The 22556-nt window shown below is 32.3% G+C and overlaps 2 protein-coding genes across 2 annotated transcripts in view; one reads left to right on the forward strand and one right to left on the reverse strand.

Annotated features, from left to right (window-relative positions):
* Window positions 1–22556, reverse strand: part of Lrt (Leucine-rich tendon-specific protein) — a 153255-nt gene that overhangs the window by 63110 nt on the left and 67589 nt on the right. The window contains exon 3 of the mRNA XM_077433551.1: window positions 6766–6806. The gene's annotated coding sequence lies outside the window, so the exon portion shown is untranslated. The remainder of the gene's footprint in view (window positions 1–6765; window positions 6807–22556) is intronic.
* LOC143910720 (lysozyme) lies at window positions 6670–20903 on the forward strand. The gene is made up of 5 exons (XM_077429315.1): window positions 6670–6724; window positions 6853–7032; window positions 8738–8823; window positions 20317–20380; window positions 20767–20903. The coding sequence occupies exons 2-5, from the start codon at window positions 6864–6866 to the stop codon at window positions 20901–20903; spliced, it is 456 nt and encodes a 151-aa protein (XP_077285441.1). The 5' UTR covers window positions 6670–6724; window positions 6853–6863.

Consider the following 22556-nt stretch of genomic DNA (forward strand, 5'->3'; position numbering starts at 1 on the left):
ATTTATACCTGGAAGCTTGACAGGTAACCTCAATGCGCCTTTCTGGCCAGAAAAATTGTACATTTGATACAAATATACAAAGTAAATAGATATCAATTAACATCCACACAGATATCTGTCAAATTTGTAAATTTGCAGCATTTTATACACACAATTCAATGAAATTCGAGTTGAAAACACGATATTTGAGAGAAAAAGGGTAAGTTTGCCAATTTATTGGAACCACTTCAATTGAAATCATATAAATTGGCAAACTCTGATAGGAAACGATGGTTCTAGAGTCACAAATCTAAGGTCTGGCCAGCAGAAACCAGTGGGATTTGAACCCGTGACCACTTTATCTAAAACATTATATCCTAACTACTGCTCTATTCTGATGGTTATTCTACTAGTCTAGTTGCCTAAATAAATCAATACCGGTACTATAGACAGTGTGATTTTTGTGAATGTCTCTATTTTTAGAATCCCTTTTATATTTGTATCTATACACACATATAAAGTTAAACAAACATGGTTTAGATTCAATTTTCAAGTATCCGAGGGCTGGACAGCAGCGCCTTGTCCATACAAACGTACTTTACTTCTCCCTTCCTCAATTATGGCACTAGAGAAATTATTTTTTAATATGCTATGGATATTCACGATTGACGTGCATCTATTGTTTTATTTTTTTGATTAATAATTTTTTATAGGAGCTAGGAGCCGCCAAACATCTATAAAATCGCCTCTTTTTTACACCCACGAAACGAGTCCAGCGTGCTTATTTAACGGACGATTTAAAAAAAAATACGCCAATAGATACACAGAAAGTATCTTTCTCATACCGATGATGAAATTTTTTTAAAAATTGGTCCAGTTTTGGAGGAGAAAATAGGAGAATACGAAACCTCGATTTTGTCAATTTAAAATACGTTTTATTTGGTCGAAGCGCAACTGTCGCATTCACTCAATATATATATATTGATATATAATGTCGCATTCACTCAATATATACATACACTCAATATATGTATCGAAGAAAGGAACGGTAACAAAATTAAGGTTTCAGGTGTACAGCCCTCTTAAGGTAAGGGTATATGTAGGTACATTTGTACTTGTACCAAAATACAAAATTGATTCCTACAAATACCATTGGACGGAAGACACAATCCTGATTCATAATAAGGATAAGGGCATCTCAAGCTTCATATAACCGATCCTTTAATCCGATTGCACAACAGACGATTACAATTTGATCCTTGCACATTGAGTCACGTATACACATGTACTCTGACGCTCATGCACGATGGCTCACATAAGAGGGAAAAGGACACACTGCGCTTCTCATACTTTTTACATATGTACATACATAAAATACATATATCAGAAACGCAACATCGTCAAAGGTCGTCCGTGTAATATAATATATATATATATACATATACATAATTCGATCGGAGTGTTTGTGCGCGACCCGGCGATCAATTAGTGGCAAGTTTGGCCGGCCCGTTCGGCTAATTTGTTTGCAGACGGGCCGCGATGTTAAACACAAAAGTTAGCCCGAGCATTGTAACACAATAACAATCAATACTATCCATCATCTAAGTGTCGAAGTTAACTGAGGTTCGGACCTAAAAGTAAACAGTGTCCAAGTTGGAGATTAACCGTTCGAGTCTGGTGGACGTTGCGCCACACCGGCACCACCACTTACTTACCCAACAAATTATTGCTCGGCAACTTTGCGATACACTATTGCTTCGACTCGTGCCTCAAATTCTCAATGTGTGTGGTTTTTCAGATCACGACTGATTGGGCCGTTGACGTGTCTTAAGTTGCATGCTTTGGCATAAGAAAATTTGCGAAAAAATCTAGCCCAAAATAAATTGTGGAAAAAATTTCGCACTATCTATCTTGAAGATATGCAGATGATACCGCATGCTTCACAAGTAGCAAAAAAGCAGACACTATTCGTAAAAATCTTGAATTTGCAATTAAAACAATGACCGAACACTTCACTAAGTGGAAAATCCAAATTAATCAAACCAAAACAGACGCCATATTCTTTAGTGTTAGAAAGCATAAGCCAAGTTCAGATCTGAAAGTCCCCTCAGGAGAAAGTCTGAAATGGCAGTCAATAAAAAAAAATATTTAGGAGTAACGCTCGATAAAATAAGGAGATGGGCACCTCATATCCTCAATATACCGAATATTAAAACGCCATAGCTCTTTATCAACTCAAAATAAAATAAAATTATATCGCGCGCTCATATTACATGCTTCACCTGTATGGAATTACGCCTCGAATTCTAACCTTTCCAAGCTTCAAATAATACAAAATAAATCCCTAAAAACTGCATGCCAAAAATAATATTCCGTTAGTTATAAACATTACTATCAAACTAACCAGTAGATTAAATGACAGAATCACTAATAACCATACTAACACACTTGCGAAGAGTCCGGTAAATACAACAAAATGTCTAAACTTTTCAGGTATAAACAAAGATTACCTAAACACAATCTACTTTAGATCGTCAACTTTAGAGGATCTTTAATTAATATTATGAATTAGATGTATTATGAGCATTTATAAGAATTGTAAATAGTTTTTTGAGCTTTTTTTTCTATTATGCTGTACATTAACATTAGAATAATATATGTAATACTATGATTTCTAAAAAAATTAAATTAAAATTGTAAAATAGAAAATGATCAGTAGATCAGTAGCTATTTAAATAGATATAAGATGTATTGTGAACATAATTTAGTAATAATAAAAAGCATTTAAAAATCAAAATCTATCTTGAAGGTCCTTTACATCTCTCGTTTTATAGTTATCTGGTGTTTTTATCGTTCCTATTAATTAAAAAATTCGGGCGTCACCAACCCATGACTTTATATATGTATTTGAGGAATATAAGAAGGTCACAAAACAAAATTTGATATTGAACCTTACAGAAACATTCACACATACCGGCAGCATTACGAAATACTATAGCTATCACAGTATTTTCGATACAAATTGAGCGCAAATGTATGGAAACTTGCACAGGGCCAAAGTTCTACTACCGATTGTTGGATTATGTTCAAATTTTTTTTTGACAAAAAAATCTCACTTCCGGTTTATAAAATTTAGTAATTTTTTTTTATTTTCATCCCATTGATACATGCGTAACACTTGATTTTTTTCGTGAAGAGCACAAATGTTAAAAGGGTCGAAAAAATCGAACAGGAGTAAACTGCCACTTCCGGTTGACGGATGCAAAATTTTATACACAACTGGGTATTAAGCTTAAAGTTGTAGGTATAAAATTTTAGTTCAATAAACCAAAAGGTTTCTGAGAAAAACGTAGTACTACTTCCGGTTCAGGAAAAAAATATTAAGTTCTAAAATTTATAATTTATATTACATGTAAACAAATTTCAATCCGATTCAGTTAGCTGTTTGGTAGATAATTGAATTTAAAAACTTAAAAAAAGAGGACACCTATGAGGGGAGGTTCCGTTTCCGGACAACTTGTTAATTTGAAAAAAAATTACGTCAGACACACATTTTTTATAGATCATGAAAACGTGATCAGTGATCGATTTTGAGTTCGAATCAGTCAAAATCTTGAGTTCGAATTAGTCAAAATCTCAAAACCTTGAAGTTATTTAAGACGTTGTTTATACATCTTATTTCTATTTGAAGTCAAAAAAATCAAGTTGATTAAATAAAATACTGAATCGCTCTCCTCTTAAAATTTCAATAACTCAATTATAAAAAAAAAAATTATCCTAATTTATTTATTATAATAGAACATTATTAGACTTCGTCAGAAAAAAATAAAACAAATTTTCGCAGTGCAACCGGATAAAAGGCAATTACTAGGGGATTGTGCATTTTCAAAGTTCAACTGTATTTTATTACATTCAATTATAAAAATACTAAATGTAAATTAAGAATTTATACAAAATTATTTCTTTTCCAGATATTTGGGATAAAATAAACGACAATATTTTTTAACCAGCAGCATACATATATCTGATTTTAATTTAAACGGTTCCAACAAATTAACAACCTATACAAATTTCTTGCAATTTTCGAGTTTTCAGCATCTCAAATTTCACTAACTCGTGTAAAAATGCTGTCTTTGTCCATAAAGTGCTCCGAAAATGTAAGTTTATCAAAAATTTATCCAAAGATGTCTCTATGATGCTTTGTTAAAATTATTCTAAAAATTGTATATGAATGTTTTTAATATGCCAGTAAGGCGAATTTGGGCTTACCTGTTAGGCCTTCCTGATAAATATTTATATGTTAAATAAAATATAGCTTATATTATTAAGAATTTTCATAAATAATATAAAAAAATATTTTTAAAACATATTTTATATTTAAATAAAATATTTTGATTGAATTATTCAAAAGTCACTGCTTAAATAACTCCCTCATTTACTTATCGTCAAATCTGTCAAAGTTTGTTGAAAATTTTAGCGTAGTAAAAGAATTTTTTTTTTATAGTATAATTTATACGAAAATCTCATCCTTCCTTTGACAAAAAATATAATTCAAATAGAAGCAATTTCCCACTAAAAAATTAAATGAACTGCGTAATTTGAAAATTTTGATCTTTACATTAAAAAAATATTCATTTTCCAAATACACTTTCATACATATTTTTAATGTAAATACAAACCTCAAAGGACGTAACAGGATGACTCAAATATGATATTATTAATAATTCTATAACTACGTATGTCTTTATATGTATATATACATAGATTTACTAATGTAATACTCGATATTTCAGCGTATTCATATTGAGAAATAATATTTGAACTTTTATCATTAAAATGATATGATATTTCAATTTAAAACGCCGAAAGATTTCAGGAAAAAACACAAATAATCTTAATTCTCTAGAGTAAAAATGCTCACATAGAATTCATAATATATTTTACATCTAAAAAGTTTCAGTCCAATTCAGCAAGCTAAGGTGACAATTAAATTATAAACTATTAGTGAAGTCAAAATATATATGAGAGATAATGAAAGCCTATAATAAGATAAAGTTATAGGTTTTTAAATAATTAAAATCTGACAAAACGAGAGGGTGCCGTAAAGGCAAAAAAATAAGGCTACTCACCATAAGACATCAAGATCAAAATTGTCAAACGTGTCTATTACTACTATTTTTCACCATCGGACTTTCTATCAGAATCGATTTAAATTTCCATCGTTGATCAAACTGCGCAAAATGGCAAAGTTTCAAAACGATCGGAAGACTGTAGGAATAGATATTGAATCGTTAGCAAAGTCAAACATAGAAAAACATTGTAAAAAGGAGAGACCTATTAGAGGAGGTACCACTTTTGATCAATTTAAAATTTAAAACGTAAGGGTGAACATTTCAGTAACTGATATCAAGATTCAATTAATGATTAACGTTATTTGAATTATAAAGTTGTTATCAGTCAAAATCTTAAGGTTGAATTTTCGCATGATCACACAATTATCACTTCGTATATTATATTATATATATATAAAAACATTAATCTGTGTATGTGTGTGTGTGTGTCCTAACGCTAGCCGAACATAATGAATTGATAAAAAGCCTAAACTTTGTATAAATTCATTCGTCGAGACTTTGCCGCGGCATCGAACCAGTGACCTCAAAATATCCTCTTATAGGTATACCTGAGTTCAACGGTCTCATCCACGAAGCCAAAGTCAATTTTTAAAATCACCTTTTTTTTAAACATTAATTGAAAGCATTACCTTCCCGCCATATAAAAAGTTAATAAAAAGTTAGTACTAATAATTTTATTTATTGAGGTTTTGAACCATTTTTTTTCATATTAAACAATTAAATATATATTTTTAATTCAAATTAATTTATATTCATATATTTGAAAAATAAAATTAATTCCAGATCGCGGTGTCAAACCCCCCCGTGCGCCCAGAGCGGTATACCATTCAAATATAGTCCCGACCGAGAAAATGCTTTAAATAACGCAATTGAATTGCGATCTACATATATATGTATATGTAATTTATAATATTCAAGGTTGCGAGGTCAATGACCGGGGTTATTTTGTACATAATTGTGGGTATTGGGTTTTGTAAATTAAACATACATTTTTGCTTTCGTAAAAATACGTACTTTTCATAGTATCCAATTCCGATTTTGGGTTTATAATTTTATTATTTAATATTGCATAATTTAATTGGCATAACCGATTCCCGATCATGTCTCATCATCATGTATCAATCCGAAAGCACCCGTTGAAATTTCAACGGGCATAAAACTAGTAGATAAAATAAAAGTAGACCATATAAATTCACATAACGTATTAAATTATACAACCACACCAATTGCAGTATGGCTAATTCATACATCCTCATCTCGAATCGCACGCATCCAAACGAGAAAAAAAGTACGTGGACCGTTTTAAAATAGGCCTACGAAGACGTTCAATTGACAGTAACGATTTACGCAACGTATTTTTCCAGGACGAGCCGTAGATTTGCGGCAATGGACTAAAAGCGGCGACTTCCGGTGCATTCGCTCGAGTGCACCGCTTGAGAAATACATACAGCATCATCTGATCGGATACTGTCGTGCAACACTAAATGCCAATCACTAAATAGAGTCATCCTCTCAGGATCCGTCACTAAAGTCTTGGCAGTCAGCCTCAGATGCCGTTCAGACCGACAACCGATCGCCATCATCGACAGACCACCATCGAAACCAAACCTCAGGTTCGAGCCAAACCCCAATCCACAAATTACAATCGGCTCACCTGCCATTAAGGAGTCCAAAGTCTCGTCCCGGGTTCGAGATCTGAAAGTAAACAATAATTGATTTGAATTAATTTTGTGTCGTTTAGAAACTGCCATCATGCTACAACCCAGTATTGCCTCGTCGCCATATCTAAGAGTGTTAACGTTAAGTATAGTGTTACTCTATTTGACGTCGTCGCATCCCGGCAATGCAAAAATCTTCACTAGGTGTCAGCTTTCAAAGGAGCTAATGAGGTACTCCTTCAACAGAAGCACCATTGGAAGTTGTGAGTATACTATGATGTCATATTTCCTTCATCTATCTTAATATTTGTCCGTTTTTCGCACGACTATAATCCAAAGTGTCAAGTTCGTGAAATTTTCTTTGATGAGCACACTGCAAAGTGCAAAATTACAACTATGTAGTTTCTACATCATTTGCAGTTTCAACTTGCTATGTTGTACTTCAAAGCTAAATAAGTTACAATTTTACAGCCGACTAAATTTATATACCTACATATATAAACTATTGAACCGACCCAAAAGATATAAAACAAAAATAGTATTAAATCTACATACATCTATTACAAGTTTAAAAAATTGTGCAATTTTTATATGAAAATGTGTACCTAAGAGTATTCAAGGGTATTCTGATTGGTGTGGTTGAAGAAATTTTGTGATGATTTTGAGTCTTTACAAGGTTAATATTAGGTTTATTTCGCTAATCGGTCACACAAAATTTCCTATATTCTTCCGATCGTGTTAAAACTTTCCCATTTTGCGAGGTTTGGCCGCCAATAGAGATTTAAATTATTTCCGCTATTTAAACGGTGAAATGTAATCGTAAAACGCTTAAGAATCCAAAAATTTTGGATACGATGACAGATAGCCATTTGCCATTATATGTTTTTGACTTTAAGTCCTCCACTCGCTTTGTCAGACTTTAATTGTTTAAAAGCCAACAACTATAACTTTTTAACAATACATCTTATGAAATTTGCATTATAGGCTCTCATTATCTGTCATATATATTTTTACCTCACTGATAGGTTGTTTTCAATTTTAAAACTGCAGAATCCGAAAAAATGCGCAAATTAATCAAAACTGCTTTGAATAGCACGTTTTACATAGAATAGTCGAACCAATGCTATTTTTATAAATATTTTTAGATAATTTCATAATTATTAGTATACATGTGTGCATGTTTATAAGCTGTGTATGTTCTTTAAAACATAAAAATAAGAAATATATAATTTAGAGTGGTCCATATTTTGCCAATTCATTTTTAATAATTCTAGATGTCATAGGAAAAAAAATATTTATTTATTTTCTGTTAAGGAAGAGATTTAGAACAAGCATAAAAAATATAAATCGTCTTATACTCAAAGGAACATTTAATTTTTTATGCTTTATTCCCATGAACATGCAAAAAAGAAATAATATAAGCTATGAAAGTTTCACCGAGAGAGTCGTACTTACTTTAAAAAGAAAAAAATCTACTAAGTGAGCATCGTTCTATGCAAAGTATTTTTAAGTGTGCATGTTTTAAAGAAGTTAGGCCGATTACTATTTAAACGAAACACATTAAAATTACATAAATATATTATTAATAATAATAATGCTTTTAAAAAAATCTCTTGAAATAACGACTTAAATACGAGTTGGTTCACCTTATTAATTCGCATGTTTGCTCGCCAGCAATAATTTATCGACGAGGGTGGACCGAAAGTTCATTTCTAAAACGAGCCATCTTATTTCACGTTGTTCAGTGATCCGACTCGGTCTTGGGATTGTCCCAAATTTGTTTTAATAGAGAGAGAGCCTTCAGCGGACTTTCGCCATTCTTTATTGAAAAACTTTACTGGCCGTGTTCCCGCTCCTTCCGAAATACCTTCGCCATTTTGTTTACTTTTTTCCTTTTCAAGCTCACTTCATACAACGTGCGATATTTAAATTGAAACAAACCTAATTTAACATTTTTTTTATCGACAGGGATATGTATAATTGAGAACGAGAGTGGAAGATCAACCACGAAACAGAACGTACAATCAAACGGCACAACATACGGACTTTTTCAAGTAAGTTTTTAAACCGTTCTTATCAATAGTGTAATACATTTATGATGCTGATTAATCAAAACCGAACAAAAAATGAATTCACTAGATATGTATTGTATTAACGTAGAACTGTGTATAAAGATAATGAAGATTCGTCACTTTTGATATTTATTTATTTATTTCATTGAAAATGAACACTCGACTTTACAGAACACTCCAAAGCGAGAAGTACATAAGCATTTTATACAATGCGAATTCATACAAACATGGAGAAATTTTTGCAGTATTATATAATTAAAGTGGCGAGCCTCAAGATGCTGAATAACTTGAGATTAGCAAGAGAGATCGTAAAAGAGATGCCAATTTTGCAGGAACCGTTTTAACAAAAATCAGAAAAATTGCCTAACTTTGATAAGAAAAGATTGACCTAGAACACAAACCAAGGTCAGGCCAGCAGCGGGACTCTAGTGGAATTCAAACCCGTGAGCACTCTGCTCGACAGCATAATATACTAACCACTAGTCCACGACGCTGGTTAAATATTAAATACTTTGATATTTTACCGACATATCAACGATATATTAGCTAACATAGAAGTAAGTTAATGTCTCCGACATAAAGCTAGAGGAGTTTAATCACTAACAAACTCATTAAAAATTACGTCATAATCTTATGACAGATCAAAGCGATGACAGCTAGCTATCCAAACCCTTAATATTTTCAATCTCATTTTTGACATCTGATCCCCGTATGTCAGTTTAAGTATCAAAGCGATCGGAAGAGTAGAAGTTTAGCCACAAGCATAGCTCGGTCGATAAGCTTCTGCCGAACACCGAAAAGCGCCGGGTTCGATCCCATGATCTGACCTCGATTGAAAAGAATTTTGTATAGAGTATATCTGTAGTGCTGCTGGTCAGATCTGGATATTTGTGACTCCAGGTCCATCGTTTCCTGTCGGAGTTTGCCAATTTTCTCTGATTTCATTGTTGAAACGGTCCCCGATTAAAAATTGGCTAAAAACCTTCCTACCTACTATGTCACCACTATTTGAGATTGATTGATGTACAATAAAATTTATGTACAATTCATAGATGTCTCGTTAATTTGCGAGTTTTCAGTGTCTCGTAATTCAGCGACTTGCATTATAAAAATGCTGTATTGTTTGTAATTGGCCAGGAAGGCGTATTGGGGTTTACCTGTAAGGCCTTCCTGGTATAAAATGTAATAATAAAAAGAATTGCACCTAACTAACGATAAACTAAGATTTTCAAATAGCGAATACCATAAATATGTACTTTCAGGAATGAATATATATATATATATATATATATATATATATATATATATATATATATATATATATATATATATATATATATATATATATATATATATATATATATATATATATATATATATATATATATATATATATATATACATATATATATAGTTGTGGATGAATTTTTTAAGCCTTAGAAAGAACTAAAATTTAGGACTTGACATATTGATTTCAAATACACTATCTATGGGTATGCTCTGGACAATCCAGCTTTCAGTGCTATCATATAATTACGAACATCGGATAAAAAGCTAATGGCCCTGTGAGTTCTAATTTAGCTTAAAATTACAGGCTCGAAACATTAATATACACATTATACTGATCCAAATTGAAATCATGACCCCGTAATAAAGAGCTAACGTTTTACGATTCCGACCGGACATTGCTTTGTATGTAGAATAGTGCGAGCTTTCGCCTTTCAGACTTTCTAAAACTGTGGGAGGGGGGGGGGGGGTTAGACGTATTCACCTGTGGAGCTCCAATTAAAACGGCCGCCGGTTTTTGTCGACAAATTCCATTTACGAGCCGGATTTCGCCCTGCGGAAACATCGACGGGTGATTATAAGCGACGGATTCAATCGTTCGGACGCAGCGCGACCAATTAGCCAAATTGAAACTTCATACCTTCGGGGTTGCTTTTATTTTTTTGCTTCTTTTTAGTTTGGAATATACGTGCACGATGGTCTATTTTATATCCATATAGATTTTTATGATGGTGGATTTTAAGATAAACACGATGGTGGAATTTTCCAGGTCGGAAAATCAAACCGTATTTTGATCGACCGATTACTGCAACGTTACTTATTGTTAATCGGTTGAACGCTTTCCGACACATATAGACTTATAGTATTTTTTCATTATATTATATAAAGCCTTTTCAATGAAATATTCGTATTGAAAATACAAATATTGACCGTCCAATTTAATATATCATCTACAATATATGCACATTAAAATTTAGTTCTTAAATTTTTGTCATACATTAAATCGAATCAATTCCTTGTCTTGGTGCACAGATATTGTATGTCCATTTTGAATTGCATTTTAATGTATGGAACTTTAAGTTTTTAGATGCTGGAATAATTCAGGTTTTTTTCTTTCAAGGTAATTTATGTGGTATACATAAATACGTAATTATATGTTACAGTGCAACTATTTTTGTCAGAGAAATTATAATTTCATGAGTACGGATTTAAAAATAGAATTGAAAATTCACTTCTTAATATTAGTGAATTTGTAATTTAAATCACAACGTTCTGCCAACCCAAACAACCTAGTCTTACATAAATAAAACCAACTTAACCTAAACTAACCTAACCTTAAATAAACTAAGTGTTGGCTGCTAACATATTTTGATGTGTTTGCTTCCACACCCAGTCAGTCCCACACATGTGGCATCAAAAAAAGCCAAATCGAAACAAATAGTAGACCATGAGAAGAGTGGGAATAGACAGGTGCAGGGTTCATAGTGGGCATGGAGAGGAGCAGGGTTGTGACGTGAGGTGGCGCGATTCGTATCGGCGACGCACTATCATCCAACTGTCAAAATTTTTAATTTCACTAATAGCAGCCAGTGAAAATGTACTTGGATTTAATTTCATTGAACTATACCGAGTGAAAATGTAACTGATTTCCCAGAAACGTCAGTGAAATTATAATATAACTGTGATATACATATGTATATATAATAAAATAAAAAAAGCAATAATTTAATATGAAATAGTTTCATCCAAATTTTATAATATTGTACTTAAACTACGCACATTTTATAGGGATAATATTTTTGGCACGGCTGTAAAATAAATTACACGACAAATGTCAAATCATCATCTCTAAAATAGCTTGCACGACAGAATCGGCATTCGCCCGGCAAATTAAACGTAAAAACGGGTTGCCAGTAACATAAATAAAATTTGACGTTTCAGTGAAATCATAACTTGTTACATCTTCACTGAATAATCGTAATATCTTTCACTGAATACCTAATATCTTATTTAAGATTATGTTGTTAGGGTCGGTATTTATTAAAAAAAAACATATCTTAGCAGCCAACACTTATTTATTTAAGGGTTAGGTTAGGTTAGGTTAGGTTAAGTTAGGGTTGGCCCTATTCATTAAAGATTAGGTTGTTACGGTCGGTATTTATTTTTGTCAAATTTTATTTTTATTACCGGCAACCCATTTGACGTCTGATTTGCCGGACGAAAACCGAATCTGTCGTGCGAGCTATTTTAGAGAGGAGCATTCTATTTATTTGCCGGGCCGATAAATGGTACCCCATTTTATATTGTAGTGACTGATTACACTTTCAAACGAAACATACATATGTACATACATACATGTATATGAAATATTCTTTAGAAGTATATCAATGGTTGAAGTTTTGTCATTTTATTTATATTTATTTATTTTTTACATAAATACCAGGAAGGCCTTACAGGTAGCTTCAATGCGCCTTCCTGGCCAATTACAAACATTGCAGCATTTTTTTTATTATACAAGTCGCTGAATTACGAGACACTGAAAAACTCGCAAATTAACGAGACATCTATGAATTGTACATACATTTTATTGTACATTAATCAATCTCAAATAGTGGTGACATAGAAGGTAGGAAGGATAATTTTACCGGGAACCGTTTCAACAATGAAATCAGAGGAAATCGGCAAACTCTGATAGAAAACGATCGACCTGGAGCCACAAATATATAGGTCTGACCAGCAGCACTACAGATATACTCTATACAAAATTCTTTTCAATCGAGGTCAGCTCATTGGATCGAACCCGGCGCCTCTCGACGCTAAGCCGAAACTTAACAACCGATCTATGCTACTGGCTTTTAGTACACCCTTATGCATATAAACCATTCACATATTCAAATAAAAACCAAAAATATATTCCTCTGAGCGAATTGAAACGCAAATAGATATTCTTTGACACAGACATATGTATGTATGTAAGTATCTAAATGTACTATATATATATATAGCATACAATAGCCGCACAGACAGCCACCAACCCCAGTGCAAAAATAAACCATCTCCATGCGAATTGAAGGACCGGAAACGTCAAATGCATTCGGGCACACAAAGTATAACCGGACTTGATTTACAATTCCGGTGAAATGGCAACGCCGGAATCCACCCGGATAAAACGCACACACACGTGCATATATACACGTTACATACAAGTCCAGGCCGTAAATCACACTCTCGCCGGTCCACCGGATAAATGACCGATTTATACAATAAATTGCGCTAATTATGCGATTCCGATACGGAGCCGGGCGAATTCGCTTATTAAATTAGCAACACCGCCACTCGACCGGCAATTCGATCGTTGTTGTCAAAAAGCAAATGCGATAAGCGTCGCTTAATTACTTTAACGGTTGACGTTTACAGACGTCAACCGGTCTCGCAAATAATATCCCAAATTATGCAATGAATTTACATATAAGTCGCATCGGGCAGCTGCATATGTAATATTTAACTGGATTTCCTTTTGTAAGGTTTTTTTTCATATATTATCTTGTGCCCGTTGAAATTTCAACGGGTGGTTTCGCAAACAAATTGATACATGATTTAAAACAAAGTTACGATACTTATAGTAATAATTAATCGGAATCGGAATTAAAACAGAAATTGGGAATCGGGAATCGGAACGGAAACAGGAATCGGGAACCGGAACTAAAAAAGGAATCGGAATCTGGAACTGAAACAGGAATCCAGATCCGGACTTGAAACAAAAGTCGGGAACTGAAACTGAAACCGAAATCGGGATCCGGAACTAAAACAGTAATCGCCTTTAATAATACATCCTGGCATAATAAAATTTGTTTTTCGAAATCCCCATACTGTTCTACGTTCCGTCACATCTTACATATAAAACACTTAAGTTTGTATTTTTCATCAATTTAATTAATAGTCGACAGTCTATTGTTCTGACGTCATCGAGCAAATAATTTTCTTTTTTCCGATTCAAAGGGTTCGAAGTTCCCGGGGGCGTAGGCGCCAAGGGCGAAGCCTTACGGCTTCGCCCCCTAGAGGGTGCAGACCCAGAGGGCGGAGCCCTAGGGCTTCACCCCTTAGGAGGCGCATACGCCGAGGGTGGAGCCCTAGGGGGTGCAGACCCCAGGGGTGTACATATAATTGTTCATAAGAGACTTACTATACATATATGTTTGTTTGTTCGTGACAGTCAATTTAATAAAAAAAAACAAATGAGTATTCAAATAAATTTATATAAAATAAAACTATTCAAATAAATTTAATAAAATGTTTAATATAAGATTAGTCATGTTTAAGCGGTTTATATTACAAATTCCGAGCGAAGCCGGGTAATAAAGCTAGTATTTATATATTTACCGATTACATATTTACCGACGCTCCGTTTTTATATATATTATTTTTATAGTCACTGATGAATGAAGGAATTGATAACCAGCGGCGTGGACTAGTTGTTAGCAAATTATGCTTTCGAGCTGGTCACGAGTTAACGTGCAATATTTACAAATTTTTGGCTTTTGCAATTTTTTATTTAAAATCTAGTATTGCTGTGCAAAAAGTGAGTATTGGAATCAACAGTCAAATGCTTTTTTCTATTGATTGTGTTTTTAATTGATTTGAAATACTTATAAAGCCAAAAATATACTATTTTTTTCAGTAATATTATGAGCTAATTTTTCAATTTACCACGTTTATAAGGATTAGTAAAGATTGATTAGTCTCCGCTTTGGTAAGTAAAAAATGTGATTTTTTTGTTGTTATAAAAGTGCATCAACAACTCAATCTAAGCAAATTGAAGACATATCATCATCATGCTCTAATATGTAAGTTTCATACAAGCGTATCTGGCATGTATTCAGATGTACTTTTAAAAATTCCCGGTTGGATTTAGCGATGCGAATTAAATTTCAGATTAGAGCGCATACACAAAGGGGTTGATTTTCAACTTCAGTTAATGTCTTTTATATTAAAAACAACTCACCTATGCAAAGCGCATCGCTAGATCTTGCAATATGCAGTTAATTTTAACAAAAGCGACACTTTACATCAACTTTATTATTAGCGTGAAATTGCATAGAAGATTGTCGAATTAAATCATCGGAAACGAACCACGTATGTATATGATGTAGTTATGTATATAGTCGACCGGTTTTCTTTTGGGGAAACTTCTAACAGCATCAACGACGGGGTTTAATAGTCGGATGATAAAAATGTCGCATTTGAAGACATTATATTTAATTGAAATTCGAAAGTGAGCCAAGCCGGGCGAAGGTTGCATCATCTCTCAGCTTTAATGTCTAAATTGTAAAGTTTTTATCAGTCGCCTAACTTATTTAGGCGGCTAACTTCCATCCATCAGCCTCAAGTCGGCCGCCGGGAGAATTTCCCGGGAAACTCGCGTTAATCATATCTCGTCTCGTTCTTTTTCACGCAACATTTACCGTCCCTAGTCTGCACTAACGGCTAGATTATATTCATCCGCGCACCTAATTAAGCCAACTTTCCCAAGAACAATAAATTAAGGCGGGAGAGGAGCTACGGATGGGGTGTAAGAGGGGCTCTAGATCCAGCCGGGGGTGTGTTTAATTCGCCGGAACGTTTTGTTCTGGACGCGTGACTTGGAAAATTCGGTCACAAACTAGCCATTAGTATAATAAGAGCACATACGGCACCTCAATATGCAACATTCCCAACCGAATGAACCTCCTTGGGAAATGTCAAATTAATTCAAATGCATGTTGTCATAAATAAAAATTAATATTGATAGTTGACTCTACTTATTTGAGGTTTTTTCATATATTTTTTGCATAAATTTAAAGCAATTATAATTGTTTATATGCTCATTTTTGCTCTTTTCAATTATTGAAATAGTCTCAGATAATCGAATAACCTCATAAATAATTACATCAAAACATCAATTAATTTATCTCATATATTTTTATTTTTGCATAAGAAGGCTTAACAGGTAAGCCTCAATGCGCCTTCCTGGCTGATTACAAAATACAATTACATTTTTTAGAATAATCTTAACAAAGCATCATAGATACATATATGGATAAATTTTTGATAAAATTACATTGTCAAATTTCGAGATGCTGAAAAATATTTATGGACAAATTTGCAGCCTTTTTTATACGAATGAGCGAATTGCGAGATTCTGAAAACTCAATAATTGTGAGACATTTTGAGGTATAGGTAAAGGTTGCCAATTTGTTTGAACCATTTTAATGATAAACAGATAAATTGGCAAAATCTGATCGGAAACGATCGACACTACAGACTGGCTGCAAGTCAACAGGTCGACTTATTATTAATAATATAAAGAATTATCCCTGTACTATTAAGCCATTTTTTTATTTTATGTGAGGGAAAATCTCATATTTTAAGCCTTTTTATAGGCAACATATAGACATGCCACGTGAATAACTTCAATATGATTTGTAAAGCTCAAATTTTTACCAATTTCTATACTAGGGCTTCAAGCCGGTTTAAGCCGAAACCGAAAACCGGCTTTTTTGCTCGATCAACCGGCTTTGTAAGGTTTCCTTTAATTAATGTTTTTTCCTCAAAACTAGCAATTATAAATTTCAAATTTCTATGAAAGATCAAAATAAATGTGTATATCCAAACTTTCTTCAGAAATAGGCGTACATTTCTTTGAACAACAAAAAAAGGTACAGCACTTAGCGGTGGCTTTGAGATTTAGTAATGGACGAAGACCAGGTCATAAACCAATAAAATATTATTGAAAGTAGTTATTATATGTATATTATGCAAATATTATATATAATATAAAAATTTAAAACTTAAAAAAATCTTAATTTTCTGAAACCGGTGAAAGCCGGTCATTTTATTTGTAAGAAAACCGAAAACCGGCTTTTTCTTTTGGGCGGTTTTTTGAAACCCCTATTTCTATTCCAATTTTTAAATATTTATACTTATAAATAGTAAAATTCTGTAAAAAAAATTTCTGCAAAACGATTTTTACTTACCTCTTCTTAGCTTGCAAACCTTTTTGTTAACAATTTGTAAAACTAAAAAAAAATATATATATACATATATGCATATATGTATGTATATATATTTGGCAAACTTTGGACCCATATGCATACATACGTACTTTCATATATCATCGGAACAATACATGACGCGTTTCATCGTCGAGTCAGCATCATCCAATCGATCAATCGCACGTACATAATTGAAATACAGCCGAATATTAATTTGCACTTATGCTAATTACGACGCGATTATTGTGCGAACGTCGCGATGCCACGAACACGCGCACACACTATACACAAACTCCACTCAATTGAACCAAGATTAAACGGCGATTTGCATAATCGAAACAAACGTTACACGACGATAAAATAGTTGGTTTATTTCTACTGTATAAATTGACGGAATGCCCGTCATACTATTGTCGATTCGAAGGCGTGCATGTTTACATTGCACAGTGCAGTCTGAGTGCTGGATTTGGGCTTCAAAACGCTCATGCACTTACTTTTTCAATCTCACAGCTATCTCGTCAACCGTTTTTTGAATACAGCGTTTTATCGAAAATTTTATTTAATCCCATTTTGAAGATATTAGAGATATTTACATTAGAAATTAACTGTAATTAACATATTTGTGAGACATGTTTGAATATTGTCTGTATAAACTACTACATGCTATTGTTTTTCATCAAGTTTTGTAGTCATTTTCTGTCGAAACAACAGTTAGACTTGAACATCTATATACATATGTACTTAAATATACCTTCAATTTATTCAAAATTATTTAAAAATGGTTTCGAACTAAAGTATTTAGCTGAAAAAAGTATGGCAACTAAATATTTGATCAGTTATTAGTTGGTCAGTTACTTATTTTAAATAGCCAGTGACAAACAGACAAATGAATGGTTTGAATATAGAAATGCACATATTGATTTCTTCAAAATTTACGTTAGAAAACCATTTCATTATGCTAAAATTTCCAATTGAACTTCATATCTCAAATTACAAACCCACCACAAAAAAATAAACTATTTTTTGATGAAAATATTATACTAGTGGTTAAATTTGTAGATATAAACAACTAATGAAAGTAAAAATGAACATACGTAAAATAGACAATTGAAGCGTGCGGCCGAATAAAGATATATGTTACAATTTTCTTTTTCTTTAATTATTATTGAATAATAATACAGGTATCATCTTCTACCGATCTTTATTCATAAATATGTATTTCATGTGTGGTTGGATTACATATTATAAATCACTAGCGGAATAAAGATATACATACATATGTGTTTTGTTATTGCTTTATCATTCGTCAGAGAGTGCATTAGTACTTTGTGGTATATGTAATTATTCTGTAAAACACAACATATATATTTATTCGGCCGGACTCTTCAATTTATCATAACTACAAACCGGTTGTCTACTGATCCAAATTAACTGACCGTTTATTTAATATAATTATTTACTATTTATCATATTAACCAATGTCAGTAAAAAGTGTCGAAACAGCGCGGTATGATAAAACGTGTTAAATGGCTCTCCTGTAAAATCGATAAATACAACTTATATATTTGTTCGGCCACACGCATCAATCTATCATTATTACAGACCGGTTGTCTACTAACCCAAATATACTGACCGTAATTTAAATTATTTACCATTTATTATACTAACCAGCACCAGTAAAAATGTGTCAAAACAGCGCGATATAATGTAATTTGTTATATGAATCTCATGTAAAATTGTGAAATACAACAAATATCTTTATTCGACCGCACGCTTCAATATATTGTATCTACAGACCGGTAATCTACTGACCCAAATGAACTGATCGTTCATTTTATTTATTATACTAACCAGATTAAAGCTGCTTACGGGTCAAAAGGTATCAAATCAACGCGATATAATAAACTGAATTTTACTAAATATAATATCATAGTATTTTTCAATCGATTTTGAATACTCAAATGACCGTGATAGAATGATAAAGTTCTTACTAGATGATAATATTTAAAAATGAATAGAAAACAAGTTTTATTTCATAACATATGTATCTAACATTATTTTAATATATAAATTCGATTTTTTTCAACTTTGCTTGTATAAAAATGTAAATTCTCCTTTTTTTAAAATTGTACTTTGAAAATTTACTGCATAGAAACATATATATACATATGTATAACGCTGTTGGAATAAAAAAAGGTTCAACGAGGGGGAAAAAAGTGTGTGACAGCGTTCGAATTTCATCAGTTCGCTTCCGGTGCAAATGTGTTCGCGGTAGAGCGATTGTTTTGAAACTCAAATTGTCTGAAAAACAACTGGGATTTTTCCACGTTTGTTATCGGCTCAACCATTCGATCTGAACCGATTGTTAATTTAGCAAAACTATTCGAAATCGCTTTGGTGCATTTCTGGAAAGCCTGTCATCCATGTACATAGATTTAGTCGTCAGCGAAATTGATGAACATGACAACATTAAAAAATAAAATAAAAAAAATATACCTATGCACTTTAACTAGAACAAAAATATATAAAATGTAAAATATATAAAATTCAGTCCTATAGGAGAAATAAAAATCAGTTTATAAATAAACAAATTTAGTCCGGAACGCATTCATATGATAGTTAAAATGCCCTAAAATTGATTTCATTGATTGATCCTCAAATTACAAGCATTACAGTAAGAAATTCATAGCTTTCAGAGAATTGGTTTAAATAGTAGGATGAGGAACATTTTACGGACCATACTTTTGACCTTTCAACTATTTAGTTTTCACTCAATTTAGCGTCATCCGCCGTACAGTCACAAATCAAAGCTTCAATTTTACGTGTGTTTGCGATTTTTCCTCGATCTGGACATAATGGAAATTGAGTTTGGACCGAGGCCGGACGCGTCGAACGTTCCCCAATAAATAACGTTCAGGAGAAAGAAGTTGTGAGAATAGCCGCAAAAGTAATCTCCTTAGTAGATAATATATCAAACGGCACAATATATGCCGGCAAAACATAATCGCAAAACTAACGAAACTTTCCCTCGAATCACACTTGACGTCGAAGCTCAAGTTGCGTGAGCTTTTCCTCTCCTTTGCTAATTCATGCCTAGCTTTTCCAATGGAATAATATGTTGTCTTTATTGTAATTGTTTTTTTTTTACTTTTTACAGATCAACAGCAATACATGGTGCAGAAAAGGCCGTAAAGCGGGACTATGCAATATGAAATGCGACGGTATTGAAATCAATATTGAAAATCATCATCATATTTCATTGAATTTTGATTTACATCAATATATTTGATTTAAAATTTACATCAATATATTTGAATTTTTATATATTCTTCTTCAGATTACACAAATAAATATATTTGATTGATTATTTTATCGCTATACAAATAAACAGTTATCTATTTAGAACCACCAAATATTTGCATACTATCTCATGATACTCTATGTATTTTAGTTACCAAACTATAAAGTCTCTATATATTTATATCACAATATTTCTACACTAATCAATTACACATGTATGTCGAAATCTTAATCTTAATTGCTTCCATCTTATCTTAATGGATATGTTCTAAACAGTTTCTTATTATTTAACTGATCATTTTTACAGATCTATTGAATGAGGATTTATCCGACGATGTGAGGTGCGCCAAAAGAGTTTTCGAAAAACAGGGCTTTTCCGCTTGGTCGTCTTGGACCACAAGATGTAAAGGAAAACCCATTCCAGATATTTCCAGATGTCCTTAAATAAATCAAATATTTTATAAAAATAACATTAAAATTTTACCGAATCAAATTATCCTTCAATTGGAATTTATATTTAGATGGTATGTATGTACGTTTTAAATGCATATAATGTATTAGTAGACAAGTTAACATCAATTATTAGATATTATTATGCGCATGATTTATAAAAATTGAAATTATATGATTTTTTTTATACTTTTATACTTTTATACGGTATGTATATATTCAAAAATAAAAATCTATTTTCGTTGAATGAAATTTATACGAGTGTTGTTTGAAATACAAAAATTTGACGTCGAAAAAAAAACAACAAATTTTTTATATGATAAAATATTTCTATTTTTAATGTAAATTGATTCAATAAAATAATTAAAAAAAACATATATTGATTGCGTGCTTATTTTAAATCGATCCCATTTCGGCGAAATCTTATCCGCCAGCTTATTATGAGACTTCTGTCGAGAGAAGAATGCGGTGATAAATTGGGAAGCTTTTCTTTTTTGTTGAGCACGATGGGGTTAAATACTGAATGCAGGTCCATCCACCACACACATTTGTGGGAAAGAATTGTCGCCAAACTGGTGTAGCCAGTTGTGCTGACTCACTATGCCGAACAAACAATACCTCTTACAGTTGCAGCATCAACTAGACATACCCAGATAAACGCACCAGCATATAAAACGTGCGTGTGCGTATCAAATGATAAAACAAGAACCCGATCGCTACGAAACTTACTTCAGTAGTTCGACGAACGACGAAACTTTCACTGCTTGGCATGTTTTTGTTGGGGAAAATACATACAAGTATGTTAAAGGTACGTGCATATATTTTTAAAGGAAGTATTCGATAGAGAAGGATGAAAAAAAAGCAATAAATACGTACATATTACATATGTATATATGAAAGTCAAAGTTTATCTTATGACAAACGGTTGGAAAGTTAGCTGTAAGAACGCTCTGTAAGCAGTTTTTAAAAATGCTTCAAAACTTATGAAAATGGTTTACAACCATTTGTAACTTCATTTGTAGTATAAAATATGTACATATGTACTACAGATCAATTCGAATGTCATCATATAATAAAATCAATTAAAATATTTATATTGATGTTTATTTCGTGAAGGGTATTAGTAAATAGTAAGCAGTTTTTAAAAATGCTTCAAAACTTATGAGAATGGTTTACAACCATTTGTAACTTCATTTGTAGTATAAAATATGTACATATGTACTACAGATCAATTCAAATGTCATCATATAATAAAATCAATTAAAATATGTATATTGATGTTTATTTCGTGAAGCGTATTAGTAAAATAGCATATTTTCTTATCTAGTAAAATTGTTCATATACAAATATTTTATTTTATTTTATTTTTTTTACATACATACATACATATATATACAAATATACCAGAAAGGCTTAACAGGTAAACCCCAAATGCGCCTTCCTGATCCACATAATTATTACATAGATACATGTATGTAAATCTAAACATACATGTATCTATGTAATAATTATAAATGTATATATACATATATATCGGATATTTGTAATACAAACCACTTAAACATGGCTTATCTAGTTTTGTTTGAATATTCATTTGTTTTTATATTAAATTGAGCATCATGGATTCTACGAACCAAAAAAACATAG

The sequence above is a fragment of the Arctopsyche grandis genome, chromosome 1 (assembly GCF_051622035.1).
Source record: "Arctopsyche grandis isolate Sample6627 chromosome 1, ASM5162203v2, whole genome shotgun sequence".
NCBI classification, from domain to species: Eukaryota; Metazoa; Arthropoda; class Insecta; order Trichoptera; family Hydropsychidae; genus Arctopsyche; species Arctopsyche grandis.